Raw genomic sequence first — 19,107 nt, 5'->3', positions numbered from 1 at the left:
ATTGAATCAATAGAAGAGGCAGCTGAAGGTTACTTTGATAATGAGGTCAAGTAACTTTTAGCTGTAAAACGTGTCTCAGAGTAACGAATTATAAAACGTTACTGATAATAACGTTTTATGTCTGTTTAATCTGTCAGATTTTTATCTTTTTGTTATTGAATTTTTTGAATAAAATATAACCTAAAACGTTACTGTGAACTACGTTTGTACTAGTTTTGTAAAATTTCAAAAAAACGTATTATTTTGGTAAATTGATTTTTATAATAGCTTACTTTGATAAAAAAAATTCAAGAAAATGACTACATAGTGGGCCTTTTTTTTTTTTTTTTTTATAATAATATATTATAGAAAAGTATTTATTCTTTGAGAGGCATAGATATTAGGTGGCAGACAATACTTGTGTGAGGTCCTTCTATGCTTTGCCAAGTGGATTTTGTATTCCACTTGCAAGAAAAATGGCCTAAAGGTCCTACTTTCTTCTCTAATATCTCTCCCTCCTTCGTCCAAATTTTCTTCTTATGCTATTTAAAATTTGCTAACGTAATTTTTGTTATGTTTTTGGGCTATTTGGTTGTCATTTTTAATAGAAAATATGATTATATAAAAATAATAATTAATTAACAAATACAAAAAAAATAACATAAAATGTACTTCTGACATTATCAAAATAAAAATAAAAATCAAATTAAAAAAATAAATACAAAAGAATTTGATTATTATAAAGACAATCACATGAATATGAATTAAGAGTCCAGAAGATTAATATCTATCATAATCTTTTTATTATTATTTTTAAATATGTATATATATAGTTCATGTGAATCAAAGTGGTGAATTGTTTACGGACAATTTGATGCAGCAAGTCGATGTTTCTGGCATTGGGAATTTTAATCACGAATCTTTAAATGAGGTCCCCCAACATGTTGAAAAATGGGTACATCAAGCCAAGAAAATTGTAGTTTCAACTGCTTTGAATACGAGTGAGGACGTTAATGACTCATTAGCAATAATGCTAGACAAGGATTTGAACAAAGGGAGAGGAACTTGCAGCAAAGAGAACTGGAAATGGTTATACATAGGAAGGCATCATCTAATGTTTCTCCAGGTTCGCGAAGTAATTCCTCAAATGACCTATTATGCTCGAATAGTTTTAATGCTTTCTTGAAGGATACCGCTAAAGATGGTAATGTTATGGCTCCAACATTACACATTTCTAATCCTGAAGTAAACAGGATTATTCAACAATGTGAGGCTGCCATGGCACTCAAATCCAATTTAGCGATCGAGCCACCCATAGTCACTTTGAACACCTTAGCTCACGAGGTCCCTACCCAATCTTTAGAGTCGTTTAGGGAACTTCAAGATGAATCTGGACAACTCATTTTGTCCAAAGGAAATGACAAAGATTTGCTGAAAGGTATGTCATCACTTTCTCAAGCTAATCTCACAAATAATTTGATTATTTCAAAGGAAAATCAGGGGGAGAGGAGTGCTCCTAGGTGGGCTGATTTGGTTGATGAAGAAGTGCAGGTCTCACCTCCAATTTTGAATGGAAAATTAAGTCCGCAAGCTTTAGAATTTGTGCCTAAAAGTGTGATTGCAAAGAAGAATGAAGTAGAGGCCTTAGCATCAGGAGTTAATCCCACTAATTCTTATGCTATTGATTTGGGCGATGATTCTTTTGATGAGGATGAGGAAAATATACTAGGCGAATATTTTGATAAAGTGGCTAGGGATGGGGATATTTCACCTAAGCATCAAAGAAGTGGAAGTAACTAAAGCCAAAGGAAGACACATGGTAGGCAACACAGTTGGGATGGTAAAGTGATCGGAGAGTTTGTTCCAGGGCAACTACCTATGCGACTGGCAAAGCAAAATCATATGACAATGTCAATAGATTTAACAAGATCCAATCAACCCAAGAAAAAGTGATGAACTACCAAGTGTTGTTGGACAGATTTGAAGAAGAAGACAAAAGGAAAATACTTCAGGTTACTTTAGACGGGCAACCTATTTTTTTAAATTCATACATTTGTAAAAGGAAGGTTGAGGTTGATAACACAACTTTCTTCTTGGCTTTTATATTTTTGCATTATTTAAGTATCCTCATTTGTAATGCCATCATAGAGTATGTTACTAACTCAATGATGGTCGTAGAATACCTAGTTCTCTCTAATTCTTATTTTCTTCATGCTTGTTAATTAGTAGAGGTTCATAACCTTATTAATAGTGGAAAGGCAAGGCTTAGCCCCCCTTGCTTGTACTTATCCCTATTGAGGATTTTTATATTAATAAAACACCACTAGACACTCTGTCTAGTGGTATATTTAAATTTTTTAAAAATATGTATGATCTTCTATAAGCGAACACACAAATAAAAAAAAATAAAATCTAAGTTCTCATATTTTCTATATATCATTTATAAAATAATTTTAAAAAAAAACATTTTATGAAATTAAGACACGAGATTTTAAAATACTAATTTTTTGTAGTTTCACTTTCTTCAATTCCTTAAAACTTTTCCAAAAAATTAAATTTAAATTTTTCGACACACCAACTTTGATTTTTCCTTAAATAAACGATGGCACCAAAGTTGATGTTGTTTCTCGATTAACTAGAGGTTTTGAGCATGAACAATTCTTGATAAGCACTATATCACTTCGAACAAAGCTCTACACAATACAAATCTTAAATTGTCACATTTTAAATCATATACCAAATTTCAAATAAAAAATTAAAAAAAAAACATCATACAAAAATAAAATAAAATTATGTTAAGAGTTAACAAGTAGTNATATTAATAAAACACCACTGGACACTCTGTCTAGTGGTATATTTAAATTTTAAAAAAAATGTATGATCTTCTATAAGCGAACACACAAATAAAAAAAAATTAAAATCTAAGTTCTCATATTTTCTATATATCATTTATAAAATAATTTTTTTAAAAAACATTTTATGAAATTAAGACACGAGATTTTAAAATACTAATTTTTTGTAGTTTCACTTTCTTCAATTCCTTAAAACTTTTCCAAAAAATTAAATTTAAATTTTTCGACACACCAACTTTGGTTTTTCCTTAAATAAACGATGGCGCAAAAGATGATGTTGTTTCTCGATTAACTAGAGGTTTTGAGCATGAAAAATTCTTGACAAGCAATATATCACTTCGAACAAAGCTCTACACAATACAAATCTTAAATTGTCGCGTTTTAAGTCATATACCAAATTTCAAATAAAAAATTAAAAAAAAAGCATCATACAAAAATAAAATAAAATTATGTTAAGAGTTAACAAGTAGTAGAAAAAATGGAAGAAAGAAATAAAAAGTATAAAAAGAAAGAAGGTTAAAAATAGATGAGAAAAGGAAATGAAAGAAAGTGACATGTGGTCCCATAGCATACACTTGGCAGCCAAACAACCCCTCACACAACCGACAATACTTGCACCTCGTGCAGGATTAAAATTTTCATTCATACACAATAGTAATTCTGTTTGTGCCATTGACAACTCTAATTATTGTTTAATCTCCTCACCTCTCTCTGTACTAGATAACACCTTGTGCCAGCCATATTGGATACAGATCTACCACTGAGAAATAACAGGAGATTGAGGTGAGTTTTATTGATTCATAATTTATGGAAATATTTATCCCAATTTAAGAGTACTCTTAGCTTGACTGGTGGAGGAATTTTGGTGATTGTTTTTCCTTTTAATTTCTATCCGTAGAAAATTCAACTAGGGATATTCATACACAAATCATAATGAATAAAGCTAACAAATTCGTTTTGGTTCCACCGAGTCTCCTACGGTCAAGTAAACGAAAAATTGTACAATAAACTCGTACGGGTATATAAAACTTTTAGATTTTGAGGTTGAGTTAGGTTCAAGTATCATAACATTTTTTTCATAAGGTATCATAGCTAGATCTATTCTAGTTTGCACTCCTGGTCTAGTTGGGTCTAGACATGAACGAGAATTTTAAAGTGGATTAGAGTCCCACATTGATTTGGAACAGAATGATAATTTACTTATATGGACTTAAGCAATCCTTGCATCATGAGCTACATTTAGAGGTTGAATTTGGTTCAATGCCCATATCTTTACACAATTAGTAGGCATTTGGACATGCGATTTCATGTTGATTTCATCTCATGATTTGGAGATGAGATGAAATCTCAAATTCTCCAAAAATCGTGATTTGAGATTTTTCAAATACAAGAATTGATCTACAAGTTTATATCTTGTAAAAAAAAATCCAAATTTAGTTTATATGTATATCTACTAGCCATTTGTTTCATATGTAAATAAAGTTTATAATTCATATCGTTACTTTTTAAACCATTTATATCTCATATTAAAATTATTCTCGCCAATATAAAATTTATTTTTACTTCAAATCAATTCTTAATTTACCATTTATATTCACCAAATTCATTATTTTTTATCAAATTTATCACTACTCATTCAAATCAATGTTTAATAATAATAAAAATTTCATCATTATATTGAGTGTACAAGATTAACCACTATGACATTAATTGAAAAAATAATTTTTTTAGCTACTAACAACTTGAACACTACAACTTATGCTCAATTTTTTTTATTGAATTAAGGTTTGATCAATAAATATTGTATTTTTTTTAGAATAGTTTTGTGATAATGTATTATGCGATTTTATCATTTTTTGCTTATTTAGTAAGATTGTATAAAAAATTGAGACAATTTTAATAATTTAACAACTTATGTGGGTTTTATGTTTATGAGAAAACATATAATATAAAAAGTCCAAATTGCATGTCCAAACAAAACTCCAACTTCATCTCATAATTTTATATCATGATTTCATATCGCATAGCTAAACGGCCCCTTAGATTACAATTTTACTCCTACATTAAATTTAAATGTTATAAATTAAATATTAAACTACTAAAATTATTCGCGCTTCGCGCGGAAATTTAATATCACATAATTTATAAAATAATATTTACAATCTATTAGTCATTAAAACTAAAATACTATATTATATTACATACAAGATTACGTAGTAACGAACATTAATAATGTAAAGGAAAATAATAATTATAACATCTTATCATATATCCTTCAATCAATCATCTTTAATTTGATTTTATAATTTATCCTTTTGCCTCCAAGAAGTATTACTATTTGATATTTATGGGAAATTAGATGAGCGTCAACATGAGATATTAAATTTTCTAATAAATAAATAATATTTATATGCACTAACAAATATGTCAACATGAGATATTAATTCAATGTGTTGTTGGATTGTATTGTATCAACAATACATTCATTTATCTAATCATAAGAATCTCCGTTACGACATCAATCTGGCTCTCGTTGCCAGTTGTAGAGTTCAATTTTTATACACTCACAAGGTAAAAGATTGTTTACACATGTATATACTACCTGCACCGGCGGAGCCACATGTATTTGTTAAAGAATGACAAAAGTTTCACATCGGTGGTTAATGAGATGGGTGGACTTCTTATAAGACTTGGGCAATCCTCCTCCCTTTGAGCTAGCATGTGGAGTGTGAGTTAGGCCCAATACCTAATTTAACATGGTATCAGAGCAGGGCCCATCTCACCCGATGTTGGGGCCCCCAAAATCAAAATTGCCCATGCACCAGATACTAAGCATTGGGCGTGAGGTGGGGTGTTAAAGAATGACAAAAGTCCCACATCGGTGGTTAATGAGATGGGTGGACTCCTTATAAGGCTTGGACAATCCTCCTCCCTTTGAGCTAGCTTTTGGGGTGTGAGTTAGGCCCAAGACCTAATTTAACAGTATTCAAGGGGTGTCAATTGATATCTCTTCGTCGTAAAATTACATTGTCTAGCTAATATGATTTTATGGTTTCACATATATGTTTCTCTGAGCTGAGGGTTTTTCGGGAACAACTTCTTTACCTCCACGAGCTAGGTTTCCAGACCCTACTTGTGTGATAACAATGTGTTTGTTGTTGTTGTATTTATCTGTTTCTCCTTTGTGGTTTTTCATTTGGTTGATTGACTCCATCAGATATTAATTATTCTGTAATCGATAATAACCGGGAAGTGCTTACAATGATGTGTGATATGTCTTTTTATTTACATCTTGTGTATGATATGAAGCTATATATATGTATCACTTCTTGATCTCAGAAACCTTTGTTTGTGAATCAGGGAATACCTGATCCTACACTAATCAAAGCTGAATTTCCATGCCCAGCAGCTCGAAAAAGCAACTTTTCTACAAAGATTGTGTCTTTAAGACTGTGATGAGGTATTTTCCCCCTCTGTAACAGTTGTTCAATCTTCTCAATCTTAAAAGAACTTTGTTTCAAAAGTCCATGCAGATTCTCTCTTGTGTCAACTCTAGTGAATGCAATAGCTTCAAAACACTTTCGAAGTTTCTTGTTTTGAAAGGTAGCAACAGTCTAGGATTGTTTTAAGAGTGTAGGTTGTGGTTTTTACATCCATTCGAGCCTCCACGTATTGCGTGATATTTATTTTGCTTTGCAGTCTGGTAACTGAGTTGTTCACTTGTGGAACAGAGAATGGCTGTCCATATTATCAGAAAACTTAGTTAAAATTTAAGTTACGTGAAAATGTTAGCGATAGCTATCAATGTCGCTGTTATTTAGACTGCGGTATAAAACTTCACATGATGTGTCATCACGTACCCGTGGACTGCTTGATTTGGAAGTTCTATTATTTGAAACTAACTAATATCGATTTGCAGTATACTTAACCAGACAACTCAGAAGAGATTTGATCTCCTCAAAGATCAACTGATAATATCCGGGATAACTAGTGCAGACACTCTAAAGGTTTGTCCTCACATATATACATATCTTTTTGTTGTTGTTGTTGTTTTCGGTTCAAATTTTCCATCGGTTCGCCTTGGAGATTTAACATGTTTTCATCTTCACTCTAGGCTGTTGTTTCCTTGATATTTAACAAGGCTATACTGGAACCAACATTTTCCTCAATGTATGCCCAACTCTGTTCTGATCTCAATGAAAAACTGCCTTCATTTCCTTCTGATGAACCTGGTGGAAAAGTGATCACGTTCAAGCGCGTTCTATTAAATAACTGTCAGGAGGTATTTGAAAGTGCTCACAAACTGCGGGAAGAGGTGAGGCAAATGACAGCCCCTGAGCAGGAGTCAGAACGTAAGGACATAGAATGGTTGATCAAATTGCGCTATCTTGGGAATATTAGACTTATTTGTGAGCTTTTTAAGCAACAAATTACCCCGGAAAAGATTGTTCATCACATTGTTCAGGTTGTTAATTGCTTACCATTTGCTTAAGTCCTTTTGTTCCAAGCTGATTGATTGCTTTTAATTCCTTGAACTGTACAAATGATTGTCTTTGCTGGTATTTTATTAACAGGAGCTATTATTCGGACAAGATCGCAAAATTTGTCCGGAAGAGGAGAATGTTGAAGCCATTTGTCAGGTCTTCAACATCATCTGCGAGCAGCTTGATAAGAACGAAAAATCAAGGTGCATCAACGATGTGTACTTTAGTCGGCTGAAGGAGCTTTCAATAAATCCTCAGTTGGGTCCACGGCTGAGGCTTATGGTTTGTGATGTGCTGGATTTACGTCCAAGTAACTTGGTCTGTAGGCGGGATGAGGTGACACATCATTGTTTCTATCTTGGAGTTGTTATCTGTTCATGCCTAAAAATACTCTTATGATCTAATGTTCTTTCCTTTTTGCACAGGTGAAGGCAAAAACCATCACTAAGATTCACTCAGAAGCAGGGAAGACCTTGGATTTGTGTCCTAGTTCCATTGCAAGCCTGAGAATTTCTCGTGGTCTTCTGGCTCAGCAGAGTTTGAGTCATGGTCCCTTACCTATCAATCGGCCAGGCACTAGTGATATGATGCCTGGAATGCTCGGAACTAGGAAGATGCTTGGTATGCCTTGGATGGACAATGACAACCGGGAAGTTCCTAGATCCTGCTTGTTGTGGCATTTTAATGTTATTATACTTTTAATATTATTATACTTTGCTAAATGTCATTTGCTTTCTGCCTAATAACACATCATTAGGTGCTTTACTACCGTTAGACAGTTGATGACATTTGATGTCATTTTTATTATCATTTGGCTTAATTGCCATTACTTTGTTATAACGTTGCTGAGAACGTTGTAGTGGTTGTCCGTTTTGTGGTTTTCTGGCAGAAGATGTATGGTTCTCCATTATCTCATTTTTAATTCCTTCATTATTCTTGTAACCTTTGTAACTCCTAAGACCATTATCTTCACTATTTACTACACCATTATCTTCCTATTCATTGCTACGAAGACTTCCTCTAGTATAAATAATGGTGGTCTTCATTTGGTTTGGCATACATAACATATACAAGAAAATATAGAGTGCATAAGGTTTGTCAAAAAGAGAGTTTTTATTAGTTGAATGGAGGTGTTTCTTTTGTGGAGCTTTGGACTCAACTCTTGTCCAGAGTTGTTGAGTTATACTTTGTGAAGGCTGTTGTATCCTGGAGGGGACAAGTCAAGAAGATTACTGCTGGACCGGTGAAAACATTTGCTGCAGTGGGCTTGAATCTCCTTAAAGAGAGTGAGATATCCGCGCCTCAGCCTGAAGAGATTTATTTTCTTCATATTTATTTTCAATTGTAATCCTGTATTTTTGTTATCTTGTAAGTTTTCACTAACAATTTTAAGGAGATTCAACATGGCTATAATTGAAAAAAATGCGGATGTCAAGATAGGAGACCTTAACAAGTCATTTCGATTCAATGGTAACCATTTTAAAAGATGGAAGGGCAAAGTACTTTTCTACTTAAGTCTTCTCAATGTTTCTTATGTGTTAACTGAGAAGAATCCTAATAAAGTTGATGACACCTCCATGGATGATAATGAACTTATTTCTCATCATGAGAAAGTGGAAAAGTACGATGATGAAGAGGCAAAGGGCCAAGATGCACTTTTACAAAAAGAATAGAGCAACATCACAACGAAGGTAAATTTAATTACTTCAAATAATGCTACTCTTGAAACTCACAAAAATACTTCTTTGAAACCTAAGAAGAAAAAATTTAAGAAAAATAATGGTGAAAATAACCAAGCACAAAATCAACAAGTTCAAGATAAGGGACAGTGCTTTGTTTGTGGCAAGAGTGGGCATATTGCTCGATTTTGTAGATTCCAAAAACGTGGTCCTAACCCTCAGGCAAACGTTACCGAAGAACCTTTTGTGGCGGTGATTACCGACATAAACATGATTGAGAATGTTGATGGATGGTGGGCTGATTCTGGTGCAAACCATCATGTCTGTTATGACAAAGACTGATTTAAAAAATATATACTCATTTTGAGGAGCCCAAAACCATCATGCTTGGTGATGCTCACACTACTCAAGTGCTTGGAAAGGGAGATGTCAAATTGTGTTTTACTTCTGGAGGAGTATTAACTTTGAAAGATGTACTCTATACTCCTTCAATGAGAAAAAATTTGATGTCTAGTTTTCTTCTTAATAAAGCAGGTTTTAAACAAATTATTGAATTTGATCAATATGTAATTGTGAAGAAGGATATTTTTGTGGGAAAGGGGTGTGCTTGTGATGGGATGTTCAAATTGAATGTAGAAGTGAATAAAGCTTCTACTTCTGTTTATATGCTTTCTTCTACCAATTGTTGGCATGCTCGTTTGTGTCATATTAATGATCGTTATGTTGGAATCATGAGTAGTTTAGGATTAATTCCAATTATTAAAAAGAATTTTGAAAAGTGTGAGGCTTGTAGTAAAGCCAAAATCACTAAGAGGCCTCATTTTCAAGTTGAAAGAAAAACTGATTTGTTAGAATTAGTTCATACTGATATTTGTGAACTTCGTGGAATTTTAACTCGTGGAGGTAATAGATATTTTATCACTTTCATTGATGATTTCTCTAAGTTTACATATGTTTACTTGATGAAAAATAAAAGTGATGCTTTTCAAAATTTCAAAACTTATCTCCATGAGGTTGAAAATCAGTTTGAAATAAAAATAAAAAGAATTAGAAGTGATAGAGGCCGTGAATATGAGTAAAATGAGTTTAATTCTTTTGTTAGATCATTGGGAATAATTCATGAAACTACTCCTCCTTACTCTTCTTCATCTAATGGAGTAGCGGAAAGGAAAAATAGAACTTTGGTTGAATTGACTAATGTCATGCTTATTGAGTCACATGCACCTTTAAATTTTTGGGGTGAAGCTATTTTAACTGTTTGTTATGTGTTGAATCGTGTGCCTCATAAAAAATCTAAATTGACACCTTTTGAATTGTGGAAAGGTTACAAGTCAAGTTTGGGATATCTAAGAGTTTGGGGTTGTCTAGCCTTTGTGAGCCAAATGGATCCCAAGACTACAAAATTGGGTAAGAAAGTTATTACTTGTGCTTTTCTTGGTTATGCTTCAAATAGTACAGCCTATAGATTTTTTAATCTTGAAGATAATATTGTGATAGAATCAGGTAATGCTATTTTTCATGAAAATAAGTTTCCTTTTGATTCTAAAAATAGTGGGGGTCAAAGGATTGAACAAAATATTTTATCACTACCTATTTCTTCTACTTCTACTTTGAAAAATAAAGAAGTCAATGATTTTGCGTTAAGAAGAAGTAAAAGAGATGGAGTAGAAAAAGATTTTGGTCTTGATTTTTATGTGTTTAATGTTGGAGATGACCCTCTCACTTTGAAAGAAGCATTATCTTCACATGATTTTATATTTTGGAAAGAGGCTGTAAATGATGAAATGGAATCTCTATTTTTTAATAAAACTTGGAAGTTAGTTGATTTACCACCGGGTTGTAAAACTATTGGTTGCAAATGGGTCTTAAGAAAAAAAGTTGAAACCGGATGGATCTATTGATAAATACAAGGCTAGACTAGTTGCAAAAGGTTTTAAACAACTAGAAGGCCTATAATTTTTTGATACGTTTTCACCGGTAACAAGAATTACATCCATAAGACTTTTAATTGTTATGGCTGCAATTTTTGATTTGCAAATTCATCAAATTGATGTAAAAACTGTTTTTTTAAATGGAGACCTAAATGAGGAAATTTATATGAATCAACCCGAGTCTTTTGTTGAAGCAAGCCAAGAAAGCAAAATATGTAAACTTACTAAATCCCTATATGGCTTGAAACAGGCACCTAAGCAATGGCATGAAAAGTTTGATTCTTGCATGATTGAAAATAGTTTTAAAACAAATGAGTGTGATAAGTGTATATATCATAAGTCTTGAAATAATTCACATGTGATTATTTGCTTATATGTTGATGATTTATTGATCTTTGGNATAATTCACATGTGATTATTTGCCTATATGTTGATGATTTATTGATCTTTAGCTCTAACATGAATGTTACTGATGAAGCTAAAAATATTCTTAGAAGCCATTTTGATATGAAAGATCTTGGTGAGGCAAATTTTATTCTTGGAATAAAAATAACAAGAACATGTGATGGAATTTTCATTGACCAGTCACATTATGTTGAGAAAATTTTGAAAAAATATAACTTTCTTGATTGCAAGCATGTTGCTACTCCGTTTGATTCAAGTGTTCACTTATTTCCTGTTGAAAGTGAAAATGATGTAATAAGTCAAAAGGAATATGCTACCATAATCGGAAGTTTGAGATATGTGACTGATTGTACTAGGCCTGATATTGCATATGCAGTAGGAGTACTTGGCAGGTTTACAAGCAAGCCAAGTAATGAACATTGGCATGTTGTAACAAGAGTTATGAGATATTTAATTGGAACGAAAAATTGTGGTTTGTTTTATAAAAAATATCCTGCTGTACTTGAAGGCTTTTGTGATGCAGATTGGAACACTTTATCAGGTGATTCATGTTCTACCACTGGTTATGTCTTTACTTTAGGTGGTGGTGTTGTTTGTTGGAGATAAAAAAAAAGTAAACTATAATTGCTAACTCTATCATGGAGGATGAACTAATTGTTTTAGCTTCAGCTAGTGAGGAAGCGAATTGGTTAAGAGATTTATTATTTCAAATACCGCTGCGATTGGTAGAGTTCAAAACCGTTATTACAACGGTAAATCCAGACCTATAAGGAGGAAACACAATAATGTAAGATCATATTTGACAAATGGTACCATTAATGTTGATTATGTCAAATCTTGTGATAATCTTGCAGATCCTCTTACTAAGGCATTAACAAGAGAAAAGGTCTGGAGCACATCGAGGGGGATGGGATTGAAGCCTACAAATCCTTGAGTCATATATGAGGAAACCCAACCTGGGGACTAGAGATCCTATAACCAGGTTCAAAGGGAAAAACTAATCATATGATGATTTGTTGTGAAAAAAATGCACTATCTTTTGTTTTCCCTCCCTATGATGTGAGTGCATTGTTTCCTGTAGTTTGTGAAGGTTGAGTTGATAAAACTCTTAATGAATATTTGTAGCCCGTATGGGTGGAGTGTTAAGCTTACAGAAGCACTCTCGACAGATTTCACCTATGTGATGTGTGGAAGTAGGTCGCTTCCTATGAGAATTGGGCTTATTCTCAAAAGCACTCATGAAACCGGGATAACACATGGCCATAACGTGCTGGCTTTAAAGCTCATGTCAACACCTTGATTATTATGTGTGAGCAGTGATGTTTTATTTCCCTTAAGCAGTCATAGTTCAAGTCTGAGACCACTACGACTCTGGAGTAAAAATTACTGTTTCACTAAGTGGAGGTTCAATGCAGAGCACACCTTCATTATGCATAGTAGTCTTCCTTCAACTGATATACTCTCTTGTCTAATACTTAAAATGAGTGGGGGATTGTTGTGGCATTTTAATAATATTATACTTTTAATAATATTATACTTTGCTAAATGTCATTTGCTTTCTGCCTAATAACACATCATTAGGTGCTTTACTACCGCTAGACAGTTGATGACATTCGATGTCATCTTTATTATCATTTGGCTTAATTGCCATTACTTTGTTATAACATTGCTGAGAACGTTGTAGTGGTTGTCCGTTTTGTGGTTTTCTGGCAGAAGATGTAATGGTTCTCCATTATCTCATTCTTAATTCCTTCATTATTCTTGTAACCTTTGTAACTCCTAAGACCATTATCTTCACTATTTACTACACCATTATCTTCCTATTCATTGCTAGGAAGACTTTCTCTAGTATAAATAGTGGTGGTCTTCATTTGGTTTGGCATACATAACATACACAAGAAAATATAGAGTGCATAAGGTTTGTCAAAAAGAGAGTTCTTATTAGTTGAAGGGGGGTGTTTCTTTTGTGGAGTTTTGGACTCAACTCTTGTCCAGAGTTGTTGAGTTATACTTTGTGAAGGATGTTGTATCCTGGAGGGGACAAGTCAAGAGGACTACTGCTGAACCGGTGAAAACATTTGCTGCAGTGGGCTTGAATCTCCTTAAAGAGAGCGAGATATCCACGCCTCAGCCTGAAGAGATTTATTTTCAATTGTAATCCTGTATTTTTGTTATCTTGTAAGTTTTTACTAACACTGCTATATATGCTGAGAGGTAATGGGCCACTGGTTCAGCCAGGTGAATGAGGTCAGCTACCATTGGTTAGTAAGTTGCCCTCATTGAGCACAAAACTTCTGCCTCCGCGTTTGTCTATGATGCCTGATATGTATGGTATTGGATAACAACAAATGGGTTGTTCCTATATCCCGGTTGATGCCTAGAGGGCAGAGGTAGATTCAGGATTTGAATGTTACAAGTGTTATTTTTGTGGTGGATCTATCATTTGTTTGTGTTAAATATATGATGATTGTTTGGTCTATTCACTCTACTTTGGGATTTTGTTCGATTTCTTGTCTTTTTAGTTTCATATTAGACGAGTCACAAAAAAAATTTGTGTTTATATTGAAAGGAAAGTACTCCTTTCGTTTCGATTTGTTTTTCTTGTTTTGACTCGACATGAAGTTTAAGAAAGTTTTGCATCTTGTTGAGTTTCAGAGTTGCCAAAAATCTATCTTATAACTAATCTCTATAGTACTAATACCTTCATAATTAATTTATGCATTACTATACCTACGTAACTAATTCATGCACTACTAATACGGACGCTACTCTAACAAGTAACCAAACGGCCCCTTAATATTAATATCTAACGGCACATATAAAGTAAATCACTTAGCCCTTTACTGTTAAGATTGAACGAATTAAGTACTCACCCATTCCAAAATAAGTGTAGCTTTAATTTAATTTTTTTTTCCTAAAATAAGTATTGCTTTAGGAATTCAAGTAAGATAATAGTAATTGTTTCTAACTACATCCTTATATTAAAGAAAAAATTCTTTATAATATACTCAATTCTCAAGAAACATGTAGCTTAATAAACTATACCTTGTGTTTCTAATGGGCGTGAAATGAGCTAAAACATACTTATTTTGAGATGGAGGAAGTAATAGTTGAATTACATGCGCCTTATTCTAATAAGGGGAGTCTGGAGCAATAGTTAAGTTGTCTAAATGTGTCAAGTAATTTGAAACGGAGAGAGTAGAAGCATACAAATATGAGAAATGTTTGCCTTTTCATTTTTCCAGGTGAATTTGAAGTAAATGCTACTCATTGATGTTTAAGAGTTCACGGAAGAAACAAAACCTTTTATTTTCTGTATATTTATATCTCAGAAATGCTTAAAGGGATATTAGAGAATTGTGATTGTGATTTATTTAAGTCTTTTGCCAAGATTAACACCTACAGGATTTTACTATGTTGCTAATGAACAATTTTTTCCAGAGTCTGTTTATATCAGCTGTCAAATTCTTGATCATTATTCCACCATTCTGTTTCGTGTTTCAGATTTTGCATTTCATCTTCAACTATGTTTTTGATTATCAACTCTCTGTACTTGGACTCTTTGTTAAATATGTATGTGTTGTTGATGTTTGTTTACATTTGTTGTTACTCAATAACGTCTTTGTTTATTTGTTGAGATTCGATTCAATTCAATTACGATATGTGTCTTCCTTATGTTTTTTAGGTGGTTAACATTTCCAATCATATTCTTAAAATCAAACAAGTTGAAGTTGAACTGTTTGGTGAAAATGCTAGTCGATATCATGTAGATACCAATGTGAGTATTTGTATTAACATGGTAGAAATTTGATAGGAACCTCCTTTATGATATGTGTCTTGATGACTACTCTTTTATCATTGTAGACTACTGGAGATGTGTTGTGATCTAAATGAAATGCTGCCTTCATTTCTTTCTAATGAACATGGTGGTGAATCGACTACGTTCAAATGTGTTCTATGGAATAACTGTCAGGAGGCAATTGAAGGTACTTACAAACTTGGAGAAGAAATGAGGCGAATTCAGAACGTATGGACAAGGAGATCAAGTTTATCAAATCGCGTACTCTTGGCAATATACGGCTTATTAGAGAGCTTTTTAAGCTAAATACGGTCCCCAAATGGATTATTCTTTATATATAATGGTTTTGTTAACAGGAACTGTTGGGGGAAAAGCCTAAATGTTGTCCACCAGAAGAGAACGTTGAAGCCATTTGTCACAACATTGGAAAGGTGGTTGATGAGAGACAAGATTCAAGGAACATCAACAATCTTTACTTTGGCTCTTTGAAGAGACTCTCAACAAATCCTCAGTTAGCTCAACGTCTAAGGCTTATGGTTTGTGATCTGCTGGATTTACGCGCCAATAATTGGATCCCTAAGCCAATTTTGATCCTCTGAAAATTGTTACAAGCTTGACGAGCTAAACCAAACAAGTCATTTTGCTAACACATCCATTATTTATCAGTTAGCTCCACGTCTAAGGTGTATGGTTCGTGATCATGTACTGGTTTTACGTGCCAATAACTGGTTCCCTAAGCCTATTTTAGTTCCTTGATCCTCTGAAAATACTTGCTCTTATACTTGTCTGTTGTGTTGTTTCAAATGCAGTATCAGTTTTGTCTAATAAAAGTCTGAATTCTTGAGAAGTTAAATTATTTTTGCTCTTGGACACACTTGCTCAAGTTATCCGAGACGGATCTGGTGTGTCATAAGGGATTTGCCTTTTCTATTGACTCCTGCGGATTGTAAGAATGAAGGAGTAGTAAGGACCTAGCTTTCATCTGTTGCTAAAATGTAACGTTTTACTTTTTGTCATTGAGAATCGGTTTGGTATAGTGGGAATGAGTTTAACTGTAACACCCCAGAGAATTTTTCGAACTAAGACTCGAGCCGTCCTTCATGTGNACTTAATTACACGTCACATAATTAGATTGGTATTCGCGATATTGTCTTGAGAATTTTCATTTTTTATAGTTGTGTATTGGAAGCTTTCAAGAATCACTTGACGGTTTTTATTGAGTGAAACAAGAAATAATTTATTTGCCAAAATTCCTTTTGAAATATGAGCAAACAAAAGGTATAAAGCAAAAGCATTTAATTTGAAATATGACACTAGATTTTGCAAAAATGGTGCATTAAATTATTCCATTGTCTATCTAAAATCTCCTTTTTTCTATAAGATTGTTTGGAATCAATTCCTTCCTTTTCATGACCTTATCTTATTGACAAAACAATCTTTATTCTTATAATTAAATTAAAAAATTTATTTACTTCGTTGATAAAACATTTACACATACCTTTATGTGACATTATTTTCTTTATTTGAAAGCAATTTGATTTTAAACTTTTTATTTTATACTTGACGAGATGATCTTAAAATTACTGTACAAATATCATAACATGTTTACAAATTTCAAGTTTTTTTTCTTCTTAATTTTTTATGTTTAGTCAAACAGATTTATATATAGTGAAATATAATGAGTTACTATATGATAATTCCTTTAAATATCTAGTAATTTTTTTTATAAAAAAAAATCTTGATCCAGCAATCTTTATGACTAAGCCAATTTGATTTGTAAAATGAGAATTAGATTCTACTAAAAAGGTTCCGTTTAATATGCTTTTAGTTCCACCACACATGTGTATTATGGCTTGGGTTTTTTTTCTTTTTTTTTGGTATTTTTATTCATTTTCACTACTTTTCATTTTCAAATTAAAACTGCCCCTAAATTTTAATTCAAAGTCCAATTGGTTCCAACAAATATGTAATCCCACGGATGAATTTCGGAGAGGATAGAGTGTACACATATTTTCTTCCTAGTTTGTGGAGAACTGAAGATAAATAGGTTATTTTCAAAAGATTCTCAGCTCAAATAACGTATATCAAAGCAATTTTTTTAAAAAGAAATAAATTACAAGAGTATGTAAAGCAGACATACAAATAATGAAGAAATCTACTTTGCGACGATATGCCGGACTTGCTCAATTGATGAACTTGAGAATGTCCAAAGAGTTGCGGATTTCAATGTGACAACCAATTTGAGCTTATCGAGGAGCATACCAAAAATGGAACGATAACAACGACAAAATATCGTAATAACAAAAGCAAAGAAACAATAGATAATAACAAAAATCGAAGGACAAGAAACTACGAATACGACACATTAAGTCTATACCGCGTAAAGCAAGACATTGTGTTTCTCCAAACTAGCACATTGGCTGCACTTGAACTTTTTTTTTCTTGATTTTCCACTCATTAGATACTCACATTAGAGTTAGATTAAACTTGATTTCATATGCCGAAAAGTTTCATATTAAAAATAAAGTGTCCCCTAATAAAAGGTTTGCATACCCAAGGCTCGTATTCGAGACTTCTGATTAAAGATAATGAAACATTTACCTCTACCACAGCTTTGGTTCGTTAGATATATTCTTTGCCAATCTTTAAAGATTCTTTGTACAATTGAATACAAATTATTATAAATAGCCCTAAAACACTTCCCTAACTCTTAGGTAAAACAAATTTCACAACAATAATCACCATGAAAATTCTTGTATTAGTTTCATGGCTTTGCCTCATTATATTCTTGAAAACTTTGCCATACTCATCTTGCACCTTCATCCCAAAATCCACAAATAATGAACTCATCTTGCAAAATGAAAACAAGGAAAAGAGTAAGTAATTTTGGTCTCCAATTTTCATCTATCTAGAACAAATGATACGTAACGTAGCTACTATGTAACAAGTTCAATTATACGTACTGACAGTGTATATAACTTAAATATTTTATTTGAAATTGTTTGTAGTTGCAAATGATACATTAATGCTTGACTCAACAAGTACAAAGAGCAACAAGGATGAAGATAAACATGTTCATAAAATTGTTCATCAAAGAAGAGGAGCTTATGGTGGACCAGACCTTCTTAGAAAGGGACCTAAAAAAAATGGAGCAAATAATTACAAATATGAAAGGCCAATTTTAATGTCTTCTTTGTTATTTTCTCTTCTAATTGCCTTCACTCTCTAAGTTTTGGAATTAGCAGTGTGATTAGTCGAGAGTCTATCAAAAATAGTTTCTCTATTTCATAAGATAGGAGTAACGGTGTGTATACAATATCCTCCTAAGAACTAACTTGTGTAATTTCATAGAGTATGTTGTTGTTGAAACACGATTGGCTTCTCTCCTGTGCCCCTTTTAAGTTTTTATATACTCGTTTTATTTTATTTGTTTATTGAGCATATGACCTTTTTCTCCCCTAAAAATGGTATTTAAAAGTTGAACCACATATTTCGAATGTTATTTATTATCGCTATATAATGTATTATTTTGTATCGTAATGTATTTGTAGTGTTATTATAACAATATATAGATTGAATTATTTATCAGCGCCTAATAATGATTTTCTTACTTTATGTTTGACTGTATTTTATTGTACAATAACTGATGAGTTTACTAAAGATAATCTTAATTGAATATTTATTGAATTTATCAATAAAAAAATAAATATTTTACAAAAAAGATGACTAATTGGAGAATGAGGACCGTCAGATCAAGAGCATGAAGGCTATAACATAAAAGTATACTTGTATAAGATAGGCTTGTCTTAAATTCATTATAGAAATAGGGGTAGCTCAAATTATATAAATAGGGGTAGCTCCATTATAACATTTGGTTATAATTTTGTGAGCAAAGTAATAAAAGAAATTAAATGGCTACCTCATTTTTTACATATGTTCTTTTCTCCATCCTCTTCACATCTACACTTGTGAAGGGAG

General features: G+C 32.6%; 1 protein-coding gene and 1 long non-coding RNA gene across 5 annotated transcripts; both read left to right on the top strand.

Annotated features, from left to right (window-relative positions):
* Nucleotides 1-381: 381 nt before the first annotated feature.
* On the top strand, nt 382-16,131 carry LOC125851911 (eukaryotic translation initiation factor-like). 4 transcript variants are annotated; one of them, XM_049531658.1, is made up of 8 exons: nt 3,505-3,614; nt 6,192-6,291; nt 6,751-6,838; nt 6,946-7,296; nt 7,409-7,651; nt 7,741-7,754; nt 14,522-14,575; nt 15,195-16,131. In XM_049531658.1, exons 2-8 carry the CDS (start codon nt 6,230-6,232, stop codon nt 15,433-15,435), a joined length of 1,053 nt encoding a protein of 350 aa, XP_049387615.1. In that variant the 5' UTR covers nt 3,505-3,614; nt 6,192-6,229; the 3' UTR covers nt 15,436-16,131. The 4 variants fall into 4 exon arrangements, with proteins under 4 accessions (XP_049387613.1, XP_049387615.1, XP_049387614.1 ...); XM_049531656.1 differs by lacking the exons at nt 3,505-3,614; nt 14,522-14,575; nt 15,195-16,131 and adding an exon at nt 382-466 and having other exon boundaries at nt 7,741-8,235; XM_049531657.1 differs by lacking the exons at nt 14,522-14,575; nt 15,195-16,131 and having other exon boundaries at nt 7,747-8,235.
* A 1,676-nt stretch (nt 16,132-17,807) lies between these two features.
* LOC125851913 (uncharacterized) lies at nt 17,808-18,511 on the top strand. Its single transcript, XR_007444945.1, has 2 exons — nt 17,808-18,005; nt 18,138-18,511. It is a non-coding gene; the product is annotated as an uncharacterized LOC125851913 (long non-coding RNA).
* Nucleotides 18,512-19,107: the final 596 nt, after the last annotated feature.

The sequence above is a fragment of the Solanum stenotomum genome, unplaced genomic scaffold (assembly GCF_019186545.1).
Source record: "Solanum stenotomum isolate F172 unplaced genomic scaffold, ASM1918654v1 scaffold30548, whole genome shotgun sequence".
Lineage (NCBI taxonomy): Eukaryota > Viridiplantae > Streptophyta > Magnoliopsida > Solanales > Solanaceae > Solanum > Solanum stenotomum.
This window is presented reverse-complemented; position numbering and strand designations above follow the sequence as displayed.